This window comes from Pleurodeles waltl, chromosome 6 (assembly GCF_031143425.1).
Source record: "Pleurodeles waltl isolate 20211129_DDA chromosome 6, aPleWal1.hap1.20221129, whole genome shotgun sequence".
Lineage (NCBI taxonomy): Eukaryota > Metazoa > Chordata > Amphibia > Caudata > Salamandridae > Pleurodeles > Pleurodeles waltl.
The window spans coordinates 652,352,443-652,377,537 of NC_090445.1; the positions used below are offsets into that span (position 1 = coordinate 652,352,443).

At 41.8% G+C, this 25,095-nt stretch overlaps 1 protein-coding gene across 5 annotated transcripts in view; it reads right to left on the minus strand.

The window, feature by feature from the left end:
* PPFIA4 (PTPRF interacting protein alpha 4) overlaps positions 1-25,095 on the minus strand; it is a 3,105,259-nt gene that overhangs the window by 1,070,284 nt on the left and 2,009,880 nt on the right. For all 5 annotated transcript variants that reach the window (XM_069239004.1, XM_069239005.1, XM_069239003.1 and 2 more), the window contains one exon: positions 13,597-13,797. In XM_069239004.1, the coding sequence (XP_069095105.1) occupies positions 13,597-13,797 (201 nt within the window). The remainder of the gene's footprint in view (positions 1-13,596; positions 13,798-25,095) is intronic.

A 25,095-nucleotide genomic window follows, 5' to 3' on the forward strand; every position in this document is an offset into this window, starting at 1 on the left:
TCAATACAGCAAGTAAACAGAGCCTAAGCAGGGTCTTCATAGTAGTTCAAACTCAAAGCAAAACAGGCAGCACTTGTCTTCATGGTATAGAAGCATCAGCAACAAGGTCGACATGGTCAGTGTCAAATAAGTTCTTAAATACGGTGAACTCCATCTTGTATTTCCATGTCCTGGCATATGGCTAGTAGTACCCTTCCAATCAGATTTAGTCTATTTGAAGAGGCTGTTAATGCAACCAATCATGTTAGGCTACCCTGTACACAGGGTCAAAAATTCATGTGCAACCTCTAGTGGTGTCCAGTCGGAAATCTTGTGCATTTCCTTTGTTATGTGGTTCCGATTTTGGTGTTAGGACTGCCCATTTAGGACGGTAGACCAATAAAGAGTAGGAGACTGAGTCTATCTAGACAGTATCTGCCAGCCTACCTCCTGGCTAGCTCACAGTGCCTCACCCACACCTCCAAACTCACCAGGGTAAAAGGTGGTTAAAGCAACCTGAACATGACACTCCAACTCCCCAGGGAAGCCATGGAAACAGATCATACCCCTTTCGCTCAGTTAATCAGGCATGCTGAGGCAAGACAAAGGTGAGGGATAAGTTTTCAATACATTTATTGAAACAATTGGAATCTAGTATATAATGAGTGAGCTGCGATAACTAGGCAGATGAAACAAAGCAAGGTAATCCGCATTGCAAACATGTTAAAATCGATAAGCAATCCAACCATGATGTATGTGGTTCTAGATGTTTTAGAGGCTCTAGAGATTCCTACCTAACCTTATGTCTATATCTGAGAGCACAGTGGTGGTGACACTCTGCAGGGCCCAAATTAAGGAATTAGCTCCAGCCCCATACCTGGATAGGGCATCAGGAATCAGCCTGTCATGTACATGCCAATCCTCATAGAGAGTTGGCAGCTCAGCGACAGAAAAGCTGCATGTCACACAGCATGCATCCCAGAAACGTCATGGCCTGGTAATGCCCTCAGCCCTCCTTGGGTCGGTGCATGGTTTAAATAATAAAACCGAACCACATTAGGAATACAGTTCTGATGTAATGCTGTGCTATGGAAAAAGAAGCAGTCTCCTTAAGATGCAACACTAGTTAGCATATTAGTGTTTGATGAGCCTTTGATAAGAATGCCCGATTATATATGGTGCAAGGCTGATAAAATGAGCAATGTATTCCTTGCTTTCCTGCAATAGAAGCAAACTGATTAAATGTGTAAAAAGCCATTGCTAAAAAGCAGCTTTGGTAAAATGAATAAACATGAATCATAAAGCTAAGCTAAAACAGGAGTGACCAACCTGGGTCCTAGAAGGGTCCTCACAACACCTTCAGACAGATCAAGCAGATGATATGAAGAACTTCTAAGCGCGGAAAACTCCACTATGTCTGCAGGCTCATGGTCAGAAGGCAAGATAATCTCTTTAGTTTGCGGTCTAGTGCTACAACTAATTCAACATTTCAGTGGCACATCAACCTATGGTTGGTAGTTTTCAGAACCACATATGATCCTTCATCACGTGTTGTTGCTATCTAACTAAAAATTGCTTATTTGAAGACCCTCAGCAATATGAAAGCCAGAGCTGGGATTGCAGGGATTCACATTTGAAGATTCATGCAACCATAGTGAAGGAGCTATCCAACAAGTTAACTGGAGAAATAGGGCCAACGTTTGTCAGTCTCTCATAAAATAGAAAGCAAGCAAATGTGAGCTACAAAACATAAAGCTAATAGTAAACAATAGGTGGAATGAATTCCCATGGAAGCTTTCTGTATGTCCACAATATGTAGTTAGCAAACCAGACAGCTGTACTGTCTGGTAGGCTTCAACCTAAAAACCACCATAAAATAGGTGTGTTTATCATTGGGAGAATGCAAGGTTTTTGAGCCTTTTGATAAAGCATGTTCTTAAACTTACAAAGTGGGTTTAAGAAGCTGTCTTGGATGAGCTATCCCACTACAGCACCAATGTCATGGAGCATTGCTGGTAACGCAATGGAATTAAATTTAAGTAACAGATTGTGTAATAGGGTTCAGTGGACATGTGGGTTCCTCCAGATTATTCTCCTCATGAACAGAAGCTCTTGCCTTTTTTCTTAGACATTAGAAGAACTTAAAGAGGTTTTCCGATCTCTTCTTTTCATATATTTCATGCTGAACTAGAGGGCAGAGGATAAAGGGGATTAAACATGGAAATAGTCAGCTGTTGAAATAGTTTGTATGTATGAACTTACTAAACCTCTAGGGAAAACAGAAATCCAGATTTTGCTGTTAATAGAGAAAAACACATACAAAAAATGGTCTAGTAAGAAATTTGGTCAGGAAATCCTACAGCACATTGTCAGTATTTTCAGAGAAATGTATTTTACTTGCTATGATTAAAAATCACAGAACTTTTAGTAGTTTGGACCATGTTTCTGAACAATCCAAAGGTTACAAAAACATTATAGTTAGGTGCACATTTTACACACACAAAACCTTAGAAATTCAGCAGTTATAGTTTACTTTTTGAAGAGACTATAACTTGTGTTATAAAGTAACTTCAGACCATGAGTTATAGGGCTAGATGTATCAAAGGATTTTGCATTTGCAAACAGTTCGAATTGCAAAATTCCACTGTTTGCGAATGCAAAATCACCTTTCAAGATTTATGAAAGGAATTCACAGTGCAATTTGAAGGAATCACAAAAATAGCGATTCCTTTAAATTGCGACTCAGATTAGGGAATCACAATTTGCGATTCCCTAAATAGGGAATCACAAAAAGGGAATACCTATTTGCGATTTCCTATTCACATGTATTATGCATTTCCTAAATGTGAACTTTGCATTTAGGAAATGCAATTACCACAAACTCAAGTTTGGTGGTAAGTGTGTGCAATTTAAAAAAATGCATTAAAAATGCATTTCTAAAAACATGTAGCACACACATGCCCCTAGGGGTGCTAAACTACTCACACACCCACTCACTGACCTACCTAGCCATTCATCCATGCCACCACACACTCACACATTCTCACATCCACTTGCGCACCCACAAAATCACTCACACACCCATCAGCCACTCACACACCTATTGAGAGACCCACATGGCCACTCACACACTCATACAGCCACTTTCAAACCCATACACACACCAAAAAAACACTCACACACCCGCTCAAAACCCTCATAGCCACCCACAGGCAGTCACACACCTCCACAACAACTCACACACCCATGCACACACTCAGACAGCACTGACATATCCACCACAAACCCCCACTCACAGACTCACACATCCACTCACACAGTCACTTACACACCCACACATCCACTCAAACAACTATACAACCACTCACAAACCCACTTGCAGCCCCCACAAAACCACTCATACCCACTCACAGACCCACACACCCATTCACACACCTGCTCTCACACACCCACTTACACACCCATACATCCACTTATATACCCACAAAACCACTCACACACCTATTCGGGGCCAAACAGGCACTCACACTAACACATACTCACACAACCACTCACACCCATACAGCCACTCACACACCCACTCATAGCCCCCAAAACAGTTACACACCCTCACAGACCCACACTAACACTCTCTCACCCACACCACACTCACACACCCATACAGCCACTCACACACCCACTCACAGACCCACACAACCACTCACACACCTGCTCACAGACTCACACAGCCACTCACCCACCCACTCACAGATTCACACACCCACTCACAAACGTACTTACAATCCCACTTACACACCCACACCCATCCACTCACACATCCACTCACAGATCCACACAGCCACTCACTAATTTCACTAAAAATCCCACTTACACACCCACTTATCCACATAACTATGCTCACACCCATACACTCACTCATACACTCACTCACAGACCCACAAAACCATTCACTCACAGAGCCACACAGCCACTCACACATCCACTTACACAACCACCCACACACCCACTCACAGTCCCAGAAAACCGCTCACTTACCCACACAGACACTCATACACCTACTCACACATTCACTCAGCCACACCCACTCACACACCCACAGTCTCTGACATTGCCACTCATACATCCACAACCAGGCTGTGATGCACTTTTAGAGATTGCAATAGCATATGTTTGTAGTAAATGTTTGGTTGTGTTAGTATTGAATGTGTGCTTTTGGTTGGGAATGGATCCATAAAATGAATTAAAAAACAAAAGACTTGGTCCATTGCATTTATAGAAAGACTACATAATTTACCCTACCTTCGTTTTTTAATTTTTAGTTTTACTATATATAATAAGATTGAATGGGTGAACAAAATGTATTTATAAACTTGTAAAAATGTATGCTGGTAAATGGAACTTCTGGGTCAAATTGTAGTACTGTTTATAGTCACTAAAAAAACAAAGGTTACAGGGATGGTATAGTTAGGACATGGCATTCAAAAATGTGGAAATTCACTGAAAAACTAAAGATTACAGGAATTCATGCAGCAGATATGATACGCACTGCGAGTTTCAACAAACAGAGAAGATGATGCATCCCCTGAAAGAGGGCAGTAGCCCGAAATGCATCAGGATTACTGATGTGTGTGTACACAGATATGATCTGGATCTCTGTAATAGTGGAAGATTGAGAGTCCACTAAGGTGGTATTACATTGAACAACAATAAAGTATGAAAGTACACCAAGATCTGAGTGACCAACATTGTTTAACTTGATGAACATGATTAACAATTCAAACCTCAATTGAGGTTCTTGGTAGTGCATTGAGGGAGCACTGCTCCCATTCAGGGGTAAGTGCTTTCTTTGTCTCTGAAGGTTACTTTCTCTGACTCTCTATGAGTAAACCGATAGCACATCTATTTCCAAACTAACATTTCATGTGAGCGAAATCTATAAGAAATTACATATTAGCAAGAAGAAAACAGCTTTCCCACATTCTGCAAGTCTGAGGCCTAGCAGGCCTTAACACAACTATAGGAAAGCAGAATTAAAACAGCACACTATTCATTTTAAGCAAACACATATAAGCATTTCATTTATAAAATTGTCATTAATAAGTCTTGTTTAGTGTTATTTTACAGTGAATTCCAAAGGCGAAATAACATGTGAATAAATACGATGGAGAACTAGATTTTAGACATTAGCCTATAACATTTAAAGCATATCCATCAAGAAATTCATTATTGTTTCAATGATATCCTTTCTCTAATATCATAAGGAAACATAATAAATCAAAACAAATGATTATACTTGAGTTAATATGGCTATACCGCATGCATTAAAAAACAAGTCTACAGTGAATGTACCTTGATACAGACTTTTGTGCACCACTTTACAATTAGCTTATCATCAAATCAAACAATATAATGTCAATACGGTCACATTTAGCTAAACATTGTGATGTTAAAGGTAGCAGCCCAAACCTATCTGCACCACTGTTCAGTCTTGAATATTATTGTGGTTTGTGTGTGTATTGGTTATCTAATGTGTGTTCACTTTGCACACCAGGAGCCTTTGTGTATTTTCACTTGACTGCTGTGTGCATTAAACAGTAGATCTGTAGGTTGGCCTCTGAACATTATAAGTACGTTTTTTGGATTTTACAGTCAGATTTTACCCCAATACATTTGACTAATGAAGCCTGCCAAAATAAACTTTGTGACAAAGGCATGGTAAATTATGAACATGTGGGCCTCCCAGCACTGAGGAGGATCAGTAGATATGAGGAACAGACCTAACAAGGGAACAATACAGTTTTAAATTTTCTACGAAAAGACGATTCTGACAAATCATGATGAAGTTCCAAGGGGCGGGAGTTCCAGATCCTAGCTGCTAAGCAGGCAAAGGATTAACCCCCACATCTAAATTTCTTAGCACGAAAGGAGTTGATTAGAAAAGCTGAAGAAGATCTGAGTCATCTCCGGGGGGATACAGGGAGTGATCATTCGTCTGAGGAGGACTGGACCCTTGTTTCAGAGGGCTCGGTAAACAAAACAAGTAGCTTTAAAGATAATGCGTTGTTCAACAGGAAGCCAATGGAGGGAAGCCAAGGCTGGAGTGGCAAAAGAATGACTGGGGGTGTCTGTGAGTAAGCAAGCAGCAGCGTTCTGCATCACCTGAAGTCTCTTTAGGACATGCAAAGGAGAGCTTAGGAACAGTACGTTCGCATAGTCCAGTCATGAAAGTATCAGAGCCTGAGTAAGAAGTCTTTTGGCTGAGAATGGAAGTAGTTTAAAGATTTTCCTAAGGTTCTTAGAAAACCGAAACAGGTAGCTGCCAATTTCTCAGAGTGGCATTCCATTGTCAGGTGAGGATCTAGCCAAAAGCCCAAACCTTTTATGGATTTTTTAAGCAGAGGTAGATCCTTAAGCAGGTCCACTGCCAAAGATATGTACATGAGTAGGGAAGAATTCACGATACCCATTACTTCTGTTTTCCCATCGTTGAGCTTAAGCATGCTCTCTGTCATCCATCTGGCAATATCTGAGAGACAGAAAGATAAAGCAGCCTGTTCTTGGCTATTCTTAGCAGAGAAGGAGTAGACCAACTGAGTGTCATCCGCATAGGATGTAGATTTTGGCACAGTGCCACCAACCAAAAGAGATACTCCTATTATTTCATTTAGGTCTGGGATCAGGGGAAAACTACAAACTATACAATAAGATTATCAAATACAACCTGTAGTTCTTTCATGCCAGGGCATCTTGAAGAAAAATAAAATACCAACCCCCCCCCCCAATTTGGGCCTTCTAAAGTGAATGTCATCTGAAAATTGGTCCTGAGGAAGGAGGTTGCAGAATGTTTTTATGCCACTGAAACATGTGTTGACTATTTTAATGTGTGTTCCCAGTGCACAACACTACAACGGTTATGCAGGAGATGATCTCTTCCCGTTGGACATTGATGTATGCAGGTTGTGACTGGGATGGGAAAGGATGTAGCAGTGTGTTTAATGTGTGTATGAGAGCATGTGTGATGAAAATGACAGAATGCATGGGGGGTTGAGACTTGTTTGTTAAATTATATTTGTCAATGTATTGTAAAAATTGATGCTAGTGTGATGAAAATGTATGTTCACTTGTGAAATGCTTTGAATTTTACATTTGCTGTTGACAATTGCTATTGGTGAAGAAATAGAATAAAAAATTGATAATGAAAAATTAAAATCTTCATGTATTTGTAAAAGAACCAGTGGTCGGACCATGTTGAATTAATTTGGGCATGGAAGAAATACAGGTTGTGTGGGATAATCTCATTGTATGGTATGATTTCGGTGCAGTAACCTGGACCTGTAGTTGAAGCCGAAGGATGTTATTTATTGGTTCTGCAGGAACAGGGTGTACAATTGCACATGCATTAACATTTTGTGGGGTCTTCAGAAGTGTGACTCTAGAGTTTTTTTCTGATAGCTTGAATTTTTCAAACAGGAATAGCAACATAATTTCCACAGTGAAGCAGCACGCCTAATAATGTTTTATACTGTTCTGCAGGTGATCGGTCGATCCCTGTCTCACCTCTCTCTCTCTGAATATTTACAGTCAGCTTTGTCATGTAGCACCCTTAAACACACTGTCACAGTGAGCTGCCCATACATCACTTCAAATAACTTCTGCAGTAGTGGCTACATACACACCATTGCCCAAGCGAGCAGCCGCTCACTCATTCTGAAGGGGTATCGCTAATGTAAAGAGATGAACTTGTCCTTGGTGCAGCAGATGCAGCACTGGATTACCCGTGAGTCAGAGGGGCAACCAAGGCCCCAGTTGTGCTTCCAAGAAAAGGAGGTTAGTGAACATCAATGTGATTGCCAGCAGTCCTGACAGAAGCAGATGCGACAGTGGAAACCACCTGCGAGGAATATATCACTTCCAAAGTCACATCGACCTCTGTGGCTTTGCTAAGAAGACAGGCATCATTTGAATTCTGACATGAACTGGAAGTAAAGATGCACGAGCTGCCAGATTGTAACACAAAGACTGCTTCTGAACACGTCTCATGAAGCCTGAATTGACACGGCCTTTATGAGGACAGAGAGAGCCTTAAAGCGATATATGCAAGTACTGCACGTTTCCAGAATGCTTGCTGAAAGAAACTTACTTATAAGGTAATTTTTTACACACATTTTCAATTGAAGATGTGATCATTAGGAAAGCTACCTTGTGGAGCTGAGCTACTTTATGCAAAAGTTAAAATAAGGTTTTACAGCACATCTAATTGATTTTACAGAATCGTATGGGATAGAGCTCAAAGCGTACGCCTTTAGAATGTTAAACTCAGCATCCACTTATTGCGAAAAAATCTGAAGCTTGTTTCTACTGTTTGGTTTTTCCCTGTTTATCTACGCAGATTTTAAAACGCACTTAATTCTAATGAGAACAATATTGTCCAAAACTCACCAAAATTGCAAAATAAATTAAAACTATTATTTCCCATAAACACTTGCTAAGAACTTCATTGGGCATCCATACTGAACATTAGAAAAATGTACATGTCCAGCCTACCTCAAGCACATGCCATTGTCTGCCATTGCTGCGGGGGTAATGCAGACCATTGCTAACATGCACTAGCCCTCTTCAGGATGCTTTTGCATGACATTTGTGGCATGTGAACTCAGGTGCTGGGTTCCATATGTGACATTCTAGCCTTAATCTAGCCATTTAAAGGCAAATTATGAAACAAATTCTGGGGCATTATTCCTAGCTCGTTTCATAGTGTAACATACTGATGCCCTCGAGATTTTTGTGTTACTTAAACCTCTTCTCCATCACTGCCTGCATAGAGGTTGAATGATGATAATGAACTTTTTGCAATTGTCAGAAAAATCCCCTAATGCTAATGAAAGAGCTGGCTGACCAAGCATCAGAAGGCTATAAATGCTATAGAAATGATTTGGTGTTCTGACATAAGAGTGCTCTGACCTATTTGACTATATAGGGCTACCTGTTGTCTGATTGGGGCATAACTGATTCTGCACATCAAGGAAAGCCTTGGGGCAGTGCTTCCCAAACTTCTTAGAACCTCACCCCAATTTGTAGAACGACAAACTTTCATGACCCACCTAACTTCATCAGCATGAGGCAGGACGAATTTTGAATGTAACTAAAGCATCCTGTGGTACTGCATTATCATTTGAAGACAGCACATTGTCATTAAAATGGCCATTACATTTGCACCAACATGAGTTCACCCACACAAATGATAATGTTTGAAAATCAGGTTTCAGTGAATATTTATCATTTGTGCTTCACCGTGTCTTGGTTTGTTTTCATCCTATTAAAATCTGTTTCCAGCACACTTCAGAATTACAACATATGTGCTTCATTTTTGCTTTCCTTACATGTATTTACATTTTGTAGTGCGCTGCAAAATAATGACACCCTACAGCCTTTCCTTTCACACTCCATGAACTCCAACAATATTGCCACATAACTCTCTTTGAAACTCCTCACACTTTGCAGTCAGAGAACGATAAGTAAACACCAGTGCTTAATTTGTGCTTGTTGTTTCCGGTGCGGAACACAAGTACTTACATTTGAGGGCCGGCACTTAATTTTCTGCCTCAAGCATTTAGGGAAAGACGGAGGAAGAGAAAAACAAATACGTGTCACAAAGAGAGAAAGCAGAAAACTGCAAGAGTGAGCTGGAGGGGCAGGGAGTGGCTGTAAATGGATCAAAGAAGCCCAAAAAGACTTCAGGATTGCGCTGCCTCAGTATCCCGTGTTCACACATTTAATTGCAGCAGCCTCGTGTTTCAGAGGCGAGCTTTGGGCACCGGCACGTTTTTATTCACAAATTAAGCACTGCTAAACACCAGTACCCATGTTCAAAAAATAAGCAGCAGTTTGTCAGTAGACATAGTCTGAAATGTGACCTCTATCTTGGAAGTACAAGCAAACCTTGAGAAACACCGAAATTAAAGGACTCTTATTTTTATTGCTCAGACTTTCCCGCCACAATGTAAATTCTCACGACCTAGTTTGGGAAACGCTGTTTTGGGGTGTCTTGCGTGAGCCAGCAACAGATGCATCCGAGAATGTAATGCACAGAAACAAATATGACTTCAGTGCTATAAACTACTTTAGGTTTCTTTTGAAAAAATGTACGCATATTCTGCAGGTCCTATTTAAAAAGTTATAAATCAACAGCTAATAGTTTCGTCTTGTATGAAAATAGAGGAAAGCCGTGTTGTTAAGACTGCCCTTCTGTCCTTCGGATTAAAAATGGATTGTGGGAGAATACAGAGAGTCGGAAAAGAAGCCTACATGGAGATAATTCTTGGAATAAAATGTGTTCCTCATTTATACATCACATCACATTTAACTTTCCAAAACTTGTCTTACGTTCTGTGTTTACTTAATGATCACTATCTAAAGCTCATGGCAGTCTCAAACAGCCATGTACAACATACAGTACGTTTCAGATTTATTATGCAAATGTCTCAATAAAAGGTACTTTAGGATTGAAGGTAGGGACCTCAAATAGAGTTGTGACATGTTTGGGATCCTGCTAAAATGGGTTTGAAAAACAACCGCTGTTTGGAAAATAGCGTCTGTGATCTAAACATGAGTTTTTGTGAATAATAAAATAAAACATTACCATGCAGAAAAGTGAGTCATTCCTCCCTACCTGATTGAATCCCATATAAGTATTCATTGATATGTATTTCCTGCTGCATACAAAAGCACTTCCGTGGTCATCAACTGGTGTGATTAGAGGTTGTACGGTGCAGAGCTGCGACATTACCAGGTCTGGTATTACTGATTCTAGAGGGTAATTGAACCCATGGACTATGCAATTACAAGTTATTCCACCTGGAATGAGGAAGACCATACAGACCTATTTTACATCAACAAAACCTGCACATTAATTTCCATTCTGGACTGAATAACAGTCCCTTTACCATTCCCCATCACCACCTGCTTTGAGAGCGAATTGAATGGGGCTGCGTTGTTGCTTTTTCGGGGTAGGGGACTGTAGGAGGGGAGAGCACCCTGACCATACAAGGCTATGGCAGGAAGAGGAGAGCTTTACGTGCTACCTCGTGCTGGAGCAGCGCGGCAGAAGGACGCTATACTGCGCTTGTGTCTGCAGCCACACATGAGCAGCACAGCCTCCCTCTGCCATGCTACTCCAGCCCCTTCTGTTTAACCACTCAGTATTTCTGAACTGTAAGATCTAGACCCAGAACCCACGCACCCAGTAATCCCAGTTGAAGCACCTCCAGGCATTTATGATTAGGAGGCGTGGTCTCCCACCTGAGAATCCTGATAAGCCTCCACCTGCAATTCGGGGCGCACATGGCCAAAAACAGCACTTATTTATACTCATAATGACGGCAGTCAACAGTTAAAAATGTGACCAGTTGTTATTTGAAAAGTATAAAGTGTGTGGCATGTTGGTGTACCTCTTGTCCAGAGATGCGGCTAACTTTGGACCTGCTTGAGCTTGGACATCTGCAAACTATGCAGCAGGCGGTGGGTAATGGTTTGATAGCAACAAATTCATTTTTACAAGGCAAGGGAAATGTTGTGGGTGTGCAATCATGTTTGTAAAGTTCTTGATGTAGCAAAGGAACTTACTTTCTAGTATGGACTCTCGAAAACCAGACCTACAGCCAATGGCTAACTGGTGGTTACAAAATACATGAAATCCACCTGTTGTAGATGATCGCTGACTTTTAAGGGTACTCTGCTCTAGAGTCATTTTCAAAGGTAAAAAATGAAAACCTAACTATATATTTGTACTGTTTGGGTTAATGCACAGGCACCTGGGTACAAGTCATCATGCATTAGATTTTCATCTTAGCTGGAAACATACAGATATAAAATACAATAGATATATTTTTGGGGAATTGCGGTGATGACCATTAAGAGATGTACAGCATATATGGATATGGGTATGAAGAGATGAAAACTTACTTTGATTACCCTGTTTTTCGTTTTCAAGAAAGCGGGAACTGAATTTTGGTTGTCCCTTTCAAGCGTGGTGAACTAGTACATCAATCATCTGTCCTTCAGTGGAGATCACACCCCTCAAGACTGTTAATGAGGCTGGCACACGGTTTGCCACTATCAGATATTCTGACTAGTCTACTCCGCAGGATATTCATTTGGACTGATAGAAAAACTGAAGGTTTTTCTACATAGGAAATAGGCTGTGCAAGGCCGGTTACAACCACTATTAAGTACTAGAATCTATAGGTACTGAAGGGTTATCCTTTGTAGTTTAGACCGTGAACATAAAAGGAGTTCCAAGGAGAATCAACCACACATCTTCAGTTCCCCTTTACAGCATTGCAATTCAACAAGATAATAACCCATAAGGCGATAGAATTGAGAGATCTGGAGCACATAATGTACCTGACATGCAAAGGAACGGTGTGCATCTAAATTGAAAAGGTCTGAAATAGGGTATGCTCCATAACTTTTCTATTGTTCCCAATTTACACATTTTGACTTATCTAAGTCCGGGGGGTTATTCCAAAGGAAAAGGAAGGCTCCATGATGGAAGCCGTCCCGCTGAATAAATACTTCAAATCTCCTGTCATTTGCTCATAAAGTTTTGATTCCGGGATCCACTGAAATGGCATATTTCAATCTGAGCGACATGGGCTTCTGTAGTCCTTTAGCACAATGGGACCATCATAATTCCCACTAATGAGCAAAGGCAAGTGATCATGATACAGAATATGAAGTTCTCTCCACCCACAAGCCTTGGGCTTTCAGTAATGTCAGTGAAATTAAGACGTCCCTACAATCAGAGGATCTATATTTTAGTGTTCTCTCCATAAAATGATCCTGGCTCCTGGAAAAAATACTTTTTTTGGAAAATTAATCAATATGACAATTTTAAGCAAATGTTCAGCATTTGCATTGCTTAAGGCAGTCATACCAGCTTAGTGTAAAGGGCAACTTTCACTTGATAAAATGTCATTTTCATGCTGTCATTCCTTATTGGGGATTAAAATGTGTAGAGCATTTCTTATAAAAGCATCAGGTCTGCTAGATCAGTTAGAAAGTAGTAGCTTCTAGCGACAGGGAGTGTCACACTGGGTCACTGAGGAGAACTTTGAAAATCAATTAGCAGCCATTGGCTCCCTAACAGAATATTGAGTATTCTGAGCCTCTGGGATAAGGTGGAGTCACCTGCCTCTCCCAGAGTTTCGAAAGTTTCAATATTCTGATACGCAGCAGAGGCTTTGTCGGTTTCTCACGCAGGCATTCGTGCGTGGGTCTGACCGCTACGCCTGAACGTGCCAAGTGATGTGAAAAGTGACAAGGCAGAGTTTATGTACATGCACAGCCAAATACTGTCTAATACAAGTATCTACACCAAGTTAAACAATTTATGACTGCAGTAGATGATTATGAAATATAACGTCCAAACGAACAGTATGTAAGTATCTGGAAAGACTGTAGATGTGATCTTTGAAACAAAGCACAGCGATTCCATGGGCAAAAGGGTGAATCAAGAGAATAGTGATAGGTAATATAATATGTTCATTTTACAATGGACCTAACTAAATACATGAAAAGCTGAATTGCCGATACAGAAAGGTGAAAGGCGCAGCTCACCGTTCTGGAGGTTGGCGGTGCTGACGGGCTGGTTAGCGACACCATCTCCTGGATGGCCAGGCGTAGCTTCAGACGATGCAGGGCATTGCTGATGCCAATCTCCCTCTGGATCTCAGTATCCGACAAGGCAGACATGATGGCTCCACTTTTCACATTGGCTCTGCAGGCGGCAACATACCAGGCTGGCATTCCGACCCACAGCTGTCGAAAGTGAAATCGTGATAAATCGTCACACCTTGTCAGAGATGGTGGTAATTATACAAATTCATTTTGTTCGAAATTTCACGTCACGGCCGAGACAATTATATATGCAATGAATAGCGGCTGGAACAAATTAAATAGCATTCCAAACATGTCATAGAAACAATTGACTTAAAAAATAAAATCAATCAATTAATAAAAAGTTACACATAAGCAATGAACCTGTAGTGAGTACTTCCACTGAAGAATAGCGGGATTGTGACTGGATGAAGAATTCGGCAACGGTACCGTCGGAAGCACTGTGTGGGTCTTAATCAGAAGAAACAAGACTGTCTCTTTCAATTCTAACTCTCTCTGGTGTGCTTCTTGCATTTTAAAAAGCACCATGCTTCATCGAGGAATCTGCGGTGGACTTAGACCTCTTGAACGTGATCGATAAACTGGGTCCAATTTTTGAATAATACAGTTTGCTATTTTAAGATAGAGGTTGTTATCTTTTCTGCCGCAAGAACTGTCCAAATGTGGCCCAACACAGATGGCGGGTGACCCAACTTCTCACTTACACGAGTTATTATGAGTTTAGAAGTAATCATTAGCTGCGTAATTCATTTAATAGACTGTGATGTGTGTTTGTAGATCGATTGAGCTATGAATGGAGAAGCCGTTTCACGAGCATTCCAGGTGCAGTATGCTGTCACACTGCACCCTCCTAACCCTTGGCTGAAGCATCCACTGTCAATCCGTGCTTCTGACTAAGCTGATGCCACGGTGCCGTTGGAAAGCTGCCCCAAGTAGTACTCTCTCTTCTACTGTAAGGCATGTAGCTGAGCGGTATGAGGCACTTTTCTGAAATTGTGTTCTACGGTTTTATGATAGACACATAGGTGGTCATTCCGACCTCGGCGGTCTTTTCTCCAGACCGCCGAGGCCGGGGGAGACAGAATACCGCCATTGCCGGCGGTATTCATGCCTCCCTATTCCGACATTTCCGCTGGCCCAGCGGAAATGGCACATCAACATTGCCGCCGGCTCATAATAGAGCCGGCGGCAATGTTGATGTGCAGTGGGTGCAGTAGCACCCGTCGCGCATTTCACTGCCCGAAATTCGGGCAGTGAAATGCGCGATGGGGCTATGCCTGGGGGCCCCTGCACTGCCCATGCCAAGTGCATGGGCAGTGCAGGGGCCCCCAGGGGCACCCCCAGTCCACTTACCGCCATCCTTTCAATGGCGGTGTTTAACGCCACGGACAGGCTGGCGGTCGGGGACTCATAATCCCCAGGGCAGCGGTGCTTGCACCGCTGCCCGCGGGGAAAGTGGAGGGGCCGGCAGTATGACCGTGGCTTTTCCGCCACGGTCAGAATTGCTGGCGGAACACCGCCAGCCTGTTGGCGGTGTTACCGCCAACATACCGCCGGCCGCCAGGGTCGGAATGACCCCCATAATGTTGTCTAGATGGGTAACAAAAGTGACAGTATTCGAGTACATGGAAAAAACAGGCATGGGCAAAGCAAAATGTCTAGTTTTGTTCCCAAGCCTTTTATCTTTTTCAGTATGGTTTATTTTTGTCATGGTTTTGTACAAAGCTTAATTGTAGGTGACGCTCCCGGACAATAACAGAGCTGGAAAGCGCTTTGCACTTTAAAGAGCTACTTTGTGTGTAAATGTTTTCCTTTTGAGACTGCAGAATGCCATAGTCACAATAAAGTTGGCCAACCACTGAAGTGGGCTGACCCGCTGACCCTTGCTGTATGCTGCATTAGCAGGAAGAGACATGTGAATGACACAATTATAGACCAATGGATGAAGAGAGCAGGCTGAAAGCCTCTACTGCTAAGTATGTTATGGATAAAACTTTAGTAAAAACACAAGGTCCTTTTTTCAGATCTAATCAAGGGGTATACCCATTAACCAAGGGACCGTGGGTATCTCTATACATCAATGTTGCATCAAATCATGTTTTCTAGTGTCCAGTATGTGTTTCTAATGTGAATGCAATCTGACTACCAGTGATATATATTTCTGCACTACATGAAGTTTTATTATCAATATGGGCCAAATTCAATCAACCCAGAATGATTAACTAAATTACTATTTACAAAACCAGAAACAACGGTTGTTCTTCTTTGTATACACTGTTCAAATAAGTTCTAGGTTTTACATTTACCATTCAAACACTGGTCACGTAAGGTTCTAAGTTTTGTTTCATATAAATCACTGAATTGCGGACCCACTTGTGCTTCATTTCAAAACTAATTAAGACTGTTTTTAAAAGATAATTGATTTTAGCCATTAATATTAGCTTGATTATTATTAAATAGCTGGTTTGCATACACAAGAAGTAGGAAACATTGTTCAAAGCTGTCTCCATCTGGTTCCCCATGAAGAAGTAAAATAAACTATCTCTCAGTTAATACAATTCTTTCCATAAGTTTGATTTAGATTGTTTTTATTAAAATAAATAAATGGGGTTTGACCCCCAGTGCAGTAATTAATTCATAGAAAATGTGCCCAGATTACCAGGTTAAATACAGTTTTGTGTCAATAATGAAGTGAGATCACTTTTAGGTCGACGTGTTGTAAACATTTTAAATATACTTATACTGTGGGTCCAGCAATTTCATTTGTTGGTTCCACTGTCGTTCAACAATCCTTACTGGCTAGTGGTCAGTTCTGCCTTTTTGTCCTGCCTTTTTCTCTTTGGGAGCATCACAAACTACTGTATAATTATGCTATGTCCTGTTTACCTCTTCTGAAGGGGACTTTTTCTTTCAGTATTGGCCTGTTTGTCTTACGCTGTGGGTGTATAATCAGCCCCTCCTCCCCACCAGCTCCCTCTGTAAACATAAACCAACAGCATGGGGGGGGTGAGGGGGCTTTTCCAGTGCCAGCTCGCTCTCTTCCTCTTGTTATTTTCAATCTGTGTGGCAAGAAAAGTCCAGTCAGTAATTTACAAGGATAAGAGCTCTAACTCAAGCAAAAACGAAACCCTTACATTCCAAATGCTTGTTTTTGGTAGGCACAAGGAGATTAAGTGATTTTGCCAGGATCAAAGGCTGTGTGAGCCGATGCCGAGACTCGAACCTGGTTACCCAGCTCCAAAGTCAACAGCACTACCGTTAGGCTACATTGACAGCTAGAGAGGGCTTCCAAGAAGTCTAAACATATAGGTGGTAAACATGGGAGTTCAGCTGAGAAGAAGAATTGTGTCCCCACTTCCTGAAGCAGTCAGAGACCATCTTCAACTCTTGCCGGTGGTGCATGAACACACAGCTCCAATAGATCCGTGTCATATGTGACATCATGAGACAGAGCCTGCTTTGCAGCCAAACGCTGTTAGCATTCTGGGTCATGAAGTCCATACATTTACGAAAACCACGGTAATGTTAAGCTGTGCTACTGACAAATACACAAAAAAAAAAAAAAACACCACGTTTACCAGAATGTAGTTTGGGGGAATATACGGTATAAAAAAACTATTCACACCTGATGTCATACAAACTGAGCCTTCTCCATTTTATTGGGTTTTCTGATGATGTACATTTATTTCTGCAGTGCACAGTACACCAAAGTGCTACTAAGCATCCATAAAGGTCTATGATGGTGCTACAAAAAAGTCAAAGGAAAATAGTTCCTTCCCATAACTTTTATGGCCGTCTTTCGCTCTTCACCCCATACGAAGCAACTATGCACCCCATAATGAACCCAAAAATAGCATTTGGAATGTGGTAGTTTGTTTTCTGAAACGCACAGACTCTCTCAGCTGCTAGTAAACAAGCTGGGCTGGCGATCCCCTCCTCCACCACCATGCACTTCCAGGTGCCACGAGGCTGCCCTCGGGGTGCACTGCCCAGTGTTTTACCTGTCTGTGCAGTATCATGGCTGGGTACTCTGCTCCTCCGGCTCCACGGCCTGACCTTTGGTCCCACGCTCCAGTACTGAGAGTCAGAGGATGTACTCACACATGATGGGCGAGGACAGCAGCAGGTACATGGAAGCCGGCTGACTGCTGGCCAGCTGCAACTGTTGCTAGAGTTGTCAGTATAACCCTGTGTGTGCTGCTTGACGCACAAGCCCCCCTTCCGCGGCAGATTAGTGGGCTTTAATTTTGTGGGAAAACATTACTACCCGATAGACCTATGTTGTGTATTAACTTCAAGCATTGGAGTCAATAGCACTTTGCATTCTGGGATTTGTAGTTTTGAATAGAAATCCCAGCTCTCAATGTGCCATTAGGGAAGACGCCTGGTCTAGTAAAGCTGTCACGCATAATGCGGTGTTACTTAGTAGCTCTCACCAGATGTTACTCTACATGTGGTAGAGTACTGAATTAAAAAGTATAACAGCCACTTTCAAACATGAAAACATGCTTTTATACTTTATTATTCCTCTAAATATAAGGGGGCATATTTAGAAGCCCCGTGTGCCACCTCACCACCATCATAGCAATATTTTTTTTTTACATTAAGGTGGCGCTAAATTGCCTTTTCTGCCACGCCATAGTTACAGAGCAGCGCAATCCATGCATTGCACCACTTTGTAACCCCTTTCCCCACATTTTACCTGCAGCAGGCATAATGTATGCAAGGAGGGGCGTTCCGGCGCTAAGAGGCCCGCAAACGTGGCACAGTGAAATGTAAAAGATTTCACTGTGCATTTTTGGTGTAATTTTTAATGCCTCCCCAAAATAGGCGTTAAAATGACGCTCACATAGTAACATAAGGGCCTCCTTGCACTTTGCTTTGACGCTAGTGTAGCAAAGCGCAACAATAGCATAAAAAATATTGACGCTATTGTGCTAATGACCGCCATAGTGCGCAGTATTATAAATACGGCACAACCATGGTGTTGTTAGGTGCCGGTAGGGAGGCGCAAGAAAAGTGCCACTTTTTCTGAAATATGGGCCAGAGTATGCTACATGTATTTATAGGTTGACCATAGCGACGGGACGCCTGTCGCAGGAACATATATTTTCCAGTTCTGGGTTTTGATTTAATTTATCAGTACATCTTGGGACTATTAGTCTTGGAAAAGTGGTGTCCCTATGGCATGGAGTAATCTGGTCACCCCATGCATTGAGTTGTACCCTTTAGATTACCTGACTCCAATCTGGTCCTTGTTTTCTGTATTCATACTTAGGACAACAAAGCTGCAAGATAAGATATGCAGCTGGTATCTTGGCACCTTCTTAGGAAAAAACCCTTCAGTCGATAATGTATTTGTAATCGGCACAAGGTTTTTTGTGTGTTGTGACTTGCAGTTTTGTTTTTAACTCTTTAATTCTGGGCTCAAACATCTCAATATTTAGGGGGTCATTAAGACCCTGGCGGTCAGAGACCGCCAGGGCTAAAGTGGCGTCCGTACCGCCAACAGGCTGGCGGTACGGAGACCCATATTATGAATGCGGCGGTTTGCTTATAATTGCACCATTAACCACTTAATGGCCTTTTGGGTAGAAACCCAGACCTCCGAACAAAGTGCTGCGCGTGTTCCCAAGGCGACCTAATGTACTTACAATTGCACTATTGGTCAGTATGCTGGGTGGAGACCAAACCCAACATCCCCCCTCATGCTCCACCACGGGACTGTAACGTGGTCTTTAAAGTCTATATAATTTTGGATGCACAATTGACCATTACCATTTTCTACCACTTCCACCTGACCGTGCAGGTCTGATGACCTACCACCCCACCACGAGGAGCACCAGCACTTTGTACATACCCTCATCTCTCCCTCCGAAGCTGCCAGGGTGGGAGGCAACTTGGTACGGTATACACCTCAGCTTCATGAAGCTGAATGGAACCCTTCCACCCACTGCAGCCCCACCTACTCCTGTCAGAACTGCGTCCATGCACACTCCCTTTAGCATCTCCCTGCAAGTGCTCCCATTCATCTTTCCTCCCTCCTTTCAGCAGTCAGGTCCAAAAACTACGAAATGTATCAGTTGTATGAGGCCTGATGCCCTCCTCAAGTGTCGTAGCGCTGTATATAAAACAAATAAATAAATAAATACTGCCCTTTCCGAGGCTCTAGTAATGCTCCCGAAGTCTTCACAGATAATAGAAATTTCCAGCCCTGAAAATATTTTAGGGCTACCAGCCTTTGGTAGTAGTCTGCCCCCTCTCGAGCAGGAGTAAAAGTTTTCATGTGTCTTGTCATATTCTTGCCAGGATCCTCCCATGACTGCGAAGGGGCTGCAGTGTCGGTGATAATGCTGTCAACATTTGACATTACAACATTCATAATCCTCCGACAATGTAACTTTAAGTTTCTTTTTGCAAAGTAGGAAAATGCATCTTACAATTTTGTGCACTGCCTCTGATTGGTTCAGAGTGTGCGCCACATGCTTAAACAATTTGTAGGCAAAAACTACAAGTGCCACGGGCCACACCTGTTCTTGTACTGATTGTTGCATTGTTCTGGTGCACTTATACTTGAATTTTGTTAAGAGCCACGCCTAAGTATGCTACATGGCTTAATTTTGGGAATGTTTTGTAACATGCATAGTGCGAAATTCCAGACTATTTGCAGGATACTGTCTGCACAATGGAAATTTCCCGCTGGCCTAGTGTACAGAGACATAAAAGTAGGACTAAAGCCTTTAGTCTCACTTTTATATCTGGCCTGTCCTGTAAGAGAGTGAGAGAGTATGTGTATCTATATATATGTATATATAGATATATATAAACACAAACACACATACATATACATACACCACACACAAGAGCAGGCAGCAGAAGTATTTAAGACTCTAGAGGTGCATGTGAAAGGAGAGCATACCTTTCACTTCTGATTCACACGATGATCTGACCTTTGTTCCAAAAACTGGGACATTTCTTTCAAATTAACAAAAGCGTTTGCAGGTTGACCTGACCTTTGCCCTAAAAACCAGGACATTTATGTAAAATGAAGAAAAGCGTGGGAACACCGGGACAGTCCTCTGACAACCGGGACTGTCTGGGGAAATCCGGGACATCTGGTCACCCTATCCAAGGACACAACTGGGTGTGTATTACTCTTCTTCCGGTATTTTGCCACACCCCTTTGGCCCTTGGGTCTATATTGGAATCAGTCGATATAGATTTTTAATTGGTGCTTATTGATGTCTTTGTAGTGTTTAAAGGAAACATGTTTTATAGCATAATTATTATTTGTAAAACTTGGTTTATAAAAGAGAACAATTTGAATATATATATATATATATATATATTTATATATATATATATATATATATATAGTGTTTTCCTTCAAAATAAACAAGAAGAAAAACATTCCCCTCCCCGATCCCTCCATCTTCCTATAATACTCAAACGGGTCATCTACTTTCACTGTAAAGTTTGAGGATGATTATATTTATGATGAGATTAACCGTCTCATTGGCAAAGTGGTAAGGTTATTTTGCAGGTTGACATTTTTTTTCAAAGCCGGTGGACTTCTTTTTTTTCCAGTTGTCATAGTTGCACTCTCGCTACTAGGCGAGATGGCAGGTTTAGGGAGGATAGAACTTTTGGTTGTAGGTGACTAGGCCAATCCTACAACAAGTCGAAACTGTCTACCCAACCCTTCTGGCTCATAAGCAGTACCTCACTGAAAAGCCAATTAGTAAAAGGTGATTTGTGGCAGCCTTCAGGCATGGACTAAAGAGTGCGACATCTCAGGGGAGTCATGGTTAAACGGACATTACCCTTTGCTCACATAAGCAACAAGTCTCAGTCACACACAGACAATGAAGGAGATTTAGTCAAGTTTTCAATAGGTTTTATTAACAAAACTGCAATCTACTGTAAATTGCATGGGCTGCACTGATTAGAATAATGAACAATGCAAGAAACAAAATTGTAAAAACAAGAGTCATGAATACAAAGACCCCCTCCATTTAGCAATAACATGAGATGTGAAATAGAAGTGAAATAGACCCTAATATCCTAGCAAGATGAACCTAATCTCTAACCTAAAGAGGTGTGTTAAACCTAATCTGCCAGTACCATGTCAATGAGCAGAGCCCCCAACCCTCGTTACCTTGGAATGATGTATCTAGATCAGACTCCGTGGTGACACAAAGACCCGGTCAGCACCAAAGTGACGTGTAGCATAGATAGCGTTGATGGCATCTGGTAGGAATCCCTCTGATAAGCTTGTCTGTGTGAGATGTATTTATACAGATCTTGTAGGACCCCTGACGTAGGTATGTTCCCAAACAATAGATAAGAAAGTATGCTTGGGGCGGCAATTATATAAACAATTACCTAAAAGGTACATTATGTTACTGCCACACGTAAGTGGGAAAGTACATGATGTGAATACCTACGTATCTCATTTGTCTTTGACGCTACTAGTGACACCTTCATAGAGTGGCACTGATAACATGAAATCAAAACATCTTCCTAACTATAAACATAGACGCCATCTTGGAAGAAATAATTAAATAAATGTGCTAAAACAGAGCAGACTAAGTAGGTTAATAGTCACTAGGTGATGGGGGCACAGGCCTGCAAGCCAGAAGCCTAAGCTATCTCCTGATTCCCAATAAAACTAAATAGGATCCGCTACAGAGTAGTATAAAGTTGAAATGTTCAAGTCATGAGTCTTAAGAGCTGTCATTAAGGGCAAAAAAGCATGATTAACTGATGAAAGAGGCAAATTGCTTTGGGGTTCAGCAGCACCCATGTGATGGCTACGAGTCTGGAGCTGTGCTGAAGACCCCACAGAAGTGTCATCACTGGGGTCAATTTCAGATTTTGAATTATGGTAAATAGCGTCTGGCAAGGCCCTTTGTGGGAAAATGGTGATTGATGGGTCATTGTGGTGACAGTTCCGCATGGAGGTTGGGTTTTGGCTCAGTCAGATGGTACAAACCAGCCTTCACTTGATCTGTTTTGTAAAACATATTTATTTCTGGATTGATTCAGCCTTCGTTATCAGGGTCACACAGTTAAACTATGTTGTGTTATGGGTGGGGAATTATGGTGTTTGGTGCTAGGGTGGACATTCTCTGTGACAAAAGGGAAAGTGACTCTCTTTTTCAAACCATTAACTAAATGAATTCTTGAAGAAAGTATCAGTCCCTCTCCAGTACCATGCCCAAAATGTACATGCAGTGATGGTTGTGCCATACCATGGGCAGCCTCTCTTCGTGAAACTTATAGCTTTAGGTTTCAGCTTTGCCTCTGTTAGCCTCAGATCCCAATTTACAACAAGTCATTATGAACTTGCATACGTGATTAAATGGTCCTTATTGTCAAAGCATTGGCATTATCTGAGTTGGAGAAAAACTAATGGGCATATTTACAAGCCCTTAGTATCGCCTTAGCGTACTTTTTTTAAGCTAAGTTGACGATATCCAGTCCTCCACCCAGCGCCATATTTACAAAGTGGCGCAATGCAAGCATTGTGCCACTTTGTAACCCCTTGCACCACATTGTACCTGTGCCAGGTATAATGTATGTAAGGGGGAGTTCCCCCACAGGGAGGCCCAAAAAAAGGGCACAGTGAAATTTTCAAGATTTCACTGCACCATTCTAGCATCATTTTTTAAGAGCCTGTGGAACTCCCTGTTCTTTGCTGGAGTAGTGCCAACAAGTTTGGTGCTAGTCCAGCAAAGTGCCACAATAGCATAAAAAATTCTGAGGCTATTGTCCTAACGTGCGCCATGGCGTGCAGTATTGTAAATACCGAGCTACCATGGTGTCATTAGGGGGATGCAGGGTGACACAAGGAAACTGGCACATCGGAACCAATGCGATAGTTCCTTGTAAATATGATCCTAAATGTTATTTCTACTAAAAGTCATTAGGGCTAAAGCTCCATGCGGAGACACCCAGACACATACACAGACAGACAAGTATACACACAAACACTCAAACACACACACACATATTCGGGCTTCGTCTCTATTACAGAAATCACTTTTGATTTCTTAACAGCAAAATTCTTGTCACCCCCATGAGTGATGAAGCTGAAGCCTTTGATTTAGCTGCATGAAAACAGGGCAAGAAGTTTGAGTTGTGCTGTTTATCAGAAGTGCTTCTTCCGCTCTGGCAGCTATCTTCTGAAACCAATATGAAAAGTGAGGTAACAAATTTTCCAATAATGAGGTAACTGAGGAAATGAATTTATAGTAATGCTACAGCTAATATGCATATTTATACACACACACACACATATATATATATATATATATATATATATATATATATATATATATATATATATATATAAGAGACTGGCTAGGCCCAACCCAAAAACAGTCAGCTGCTGTGAGGGAGAGGCATAAAACACTCTGTGACAGTCAGAGGGACAAAGTGACTAGCGCTGACAAAAAAACAGATAGAGACACCTCAACATCCATGAGGGAATGACGTGAGACACTCTGAGACAGACACAGAGACAGACCAAAACCTTAGGAATTCTCGTCATAGCACCCCAAAGGGGATGTCTGAAACAGACACAGAGACAATTACACGAGACCTGACACCAACACAGACAGAGCTACTACAACATCTGCAACGGAGTGGCGTGAGACACTCTAAGATAGTCACAGAGACAGACAGAGTAGGCCCAAAAAAAGAATAGCCTCGCGATGGTATAACTTTGGTGTGTGTGCTAGTTACATTATCTGTTGCAGGATGCTTGGTTGTTTTGTTTATGTTTAATGTATTGCACACCTTCATTTAGAAAACAAGCCAGGATACCAGACCCAGAGGGTAAAACGTCTATTTTCTCCTAGCACATACACCGACAAGGGTTTATTTCCGCTGCTTAAACATAATAGTTTCTCCCAGCGTGTATCCGGAGTAATCTTATGAGGTTGGATGGAGAGTGATACAATATATAATTTATATGCGTCTCTCACAGGCTCATTCGAGGCATCTGTTATCCCTCCAGAGTGATCAAATCTGGCCTTGTAACTTCATTTCACTCCGTCGTTCGCTCTGGATGGGCGACTTTTTTGTGGTTCAGTGGATGCAGAGTATTGAGTGTGATGAAACTGGCATTTATCGTGATAAATCGGTATTTATTGCTGTTCCCATTTCTGAAACAATCATATTTCCTCCATGGAATGTAGTTTCAAGGGGAGTCTCTGAAACCCCGTGTAAATGGCGCTGCCTCTGTAGGTGCTGTGTGCTTGATCAGTCTCGGCGTGAGCTTCTTCTGTCCCAGCCTGCGCTGCTGCAATCTGCACATGGACATTATACTCTCAGTGGAAACCACCTCCACTTTTAACATTTTTTTTTGCCATTTTGGTAGCATTCATATAAACCTTTCTCCACACACTCTAGAGTTCTCTGAAAATATCTGCT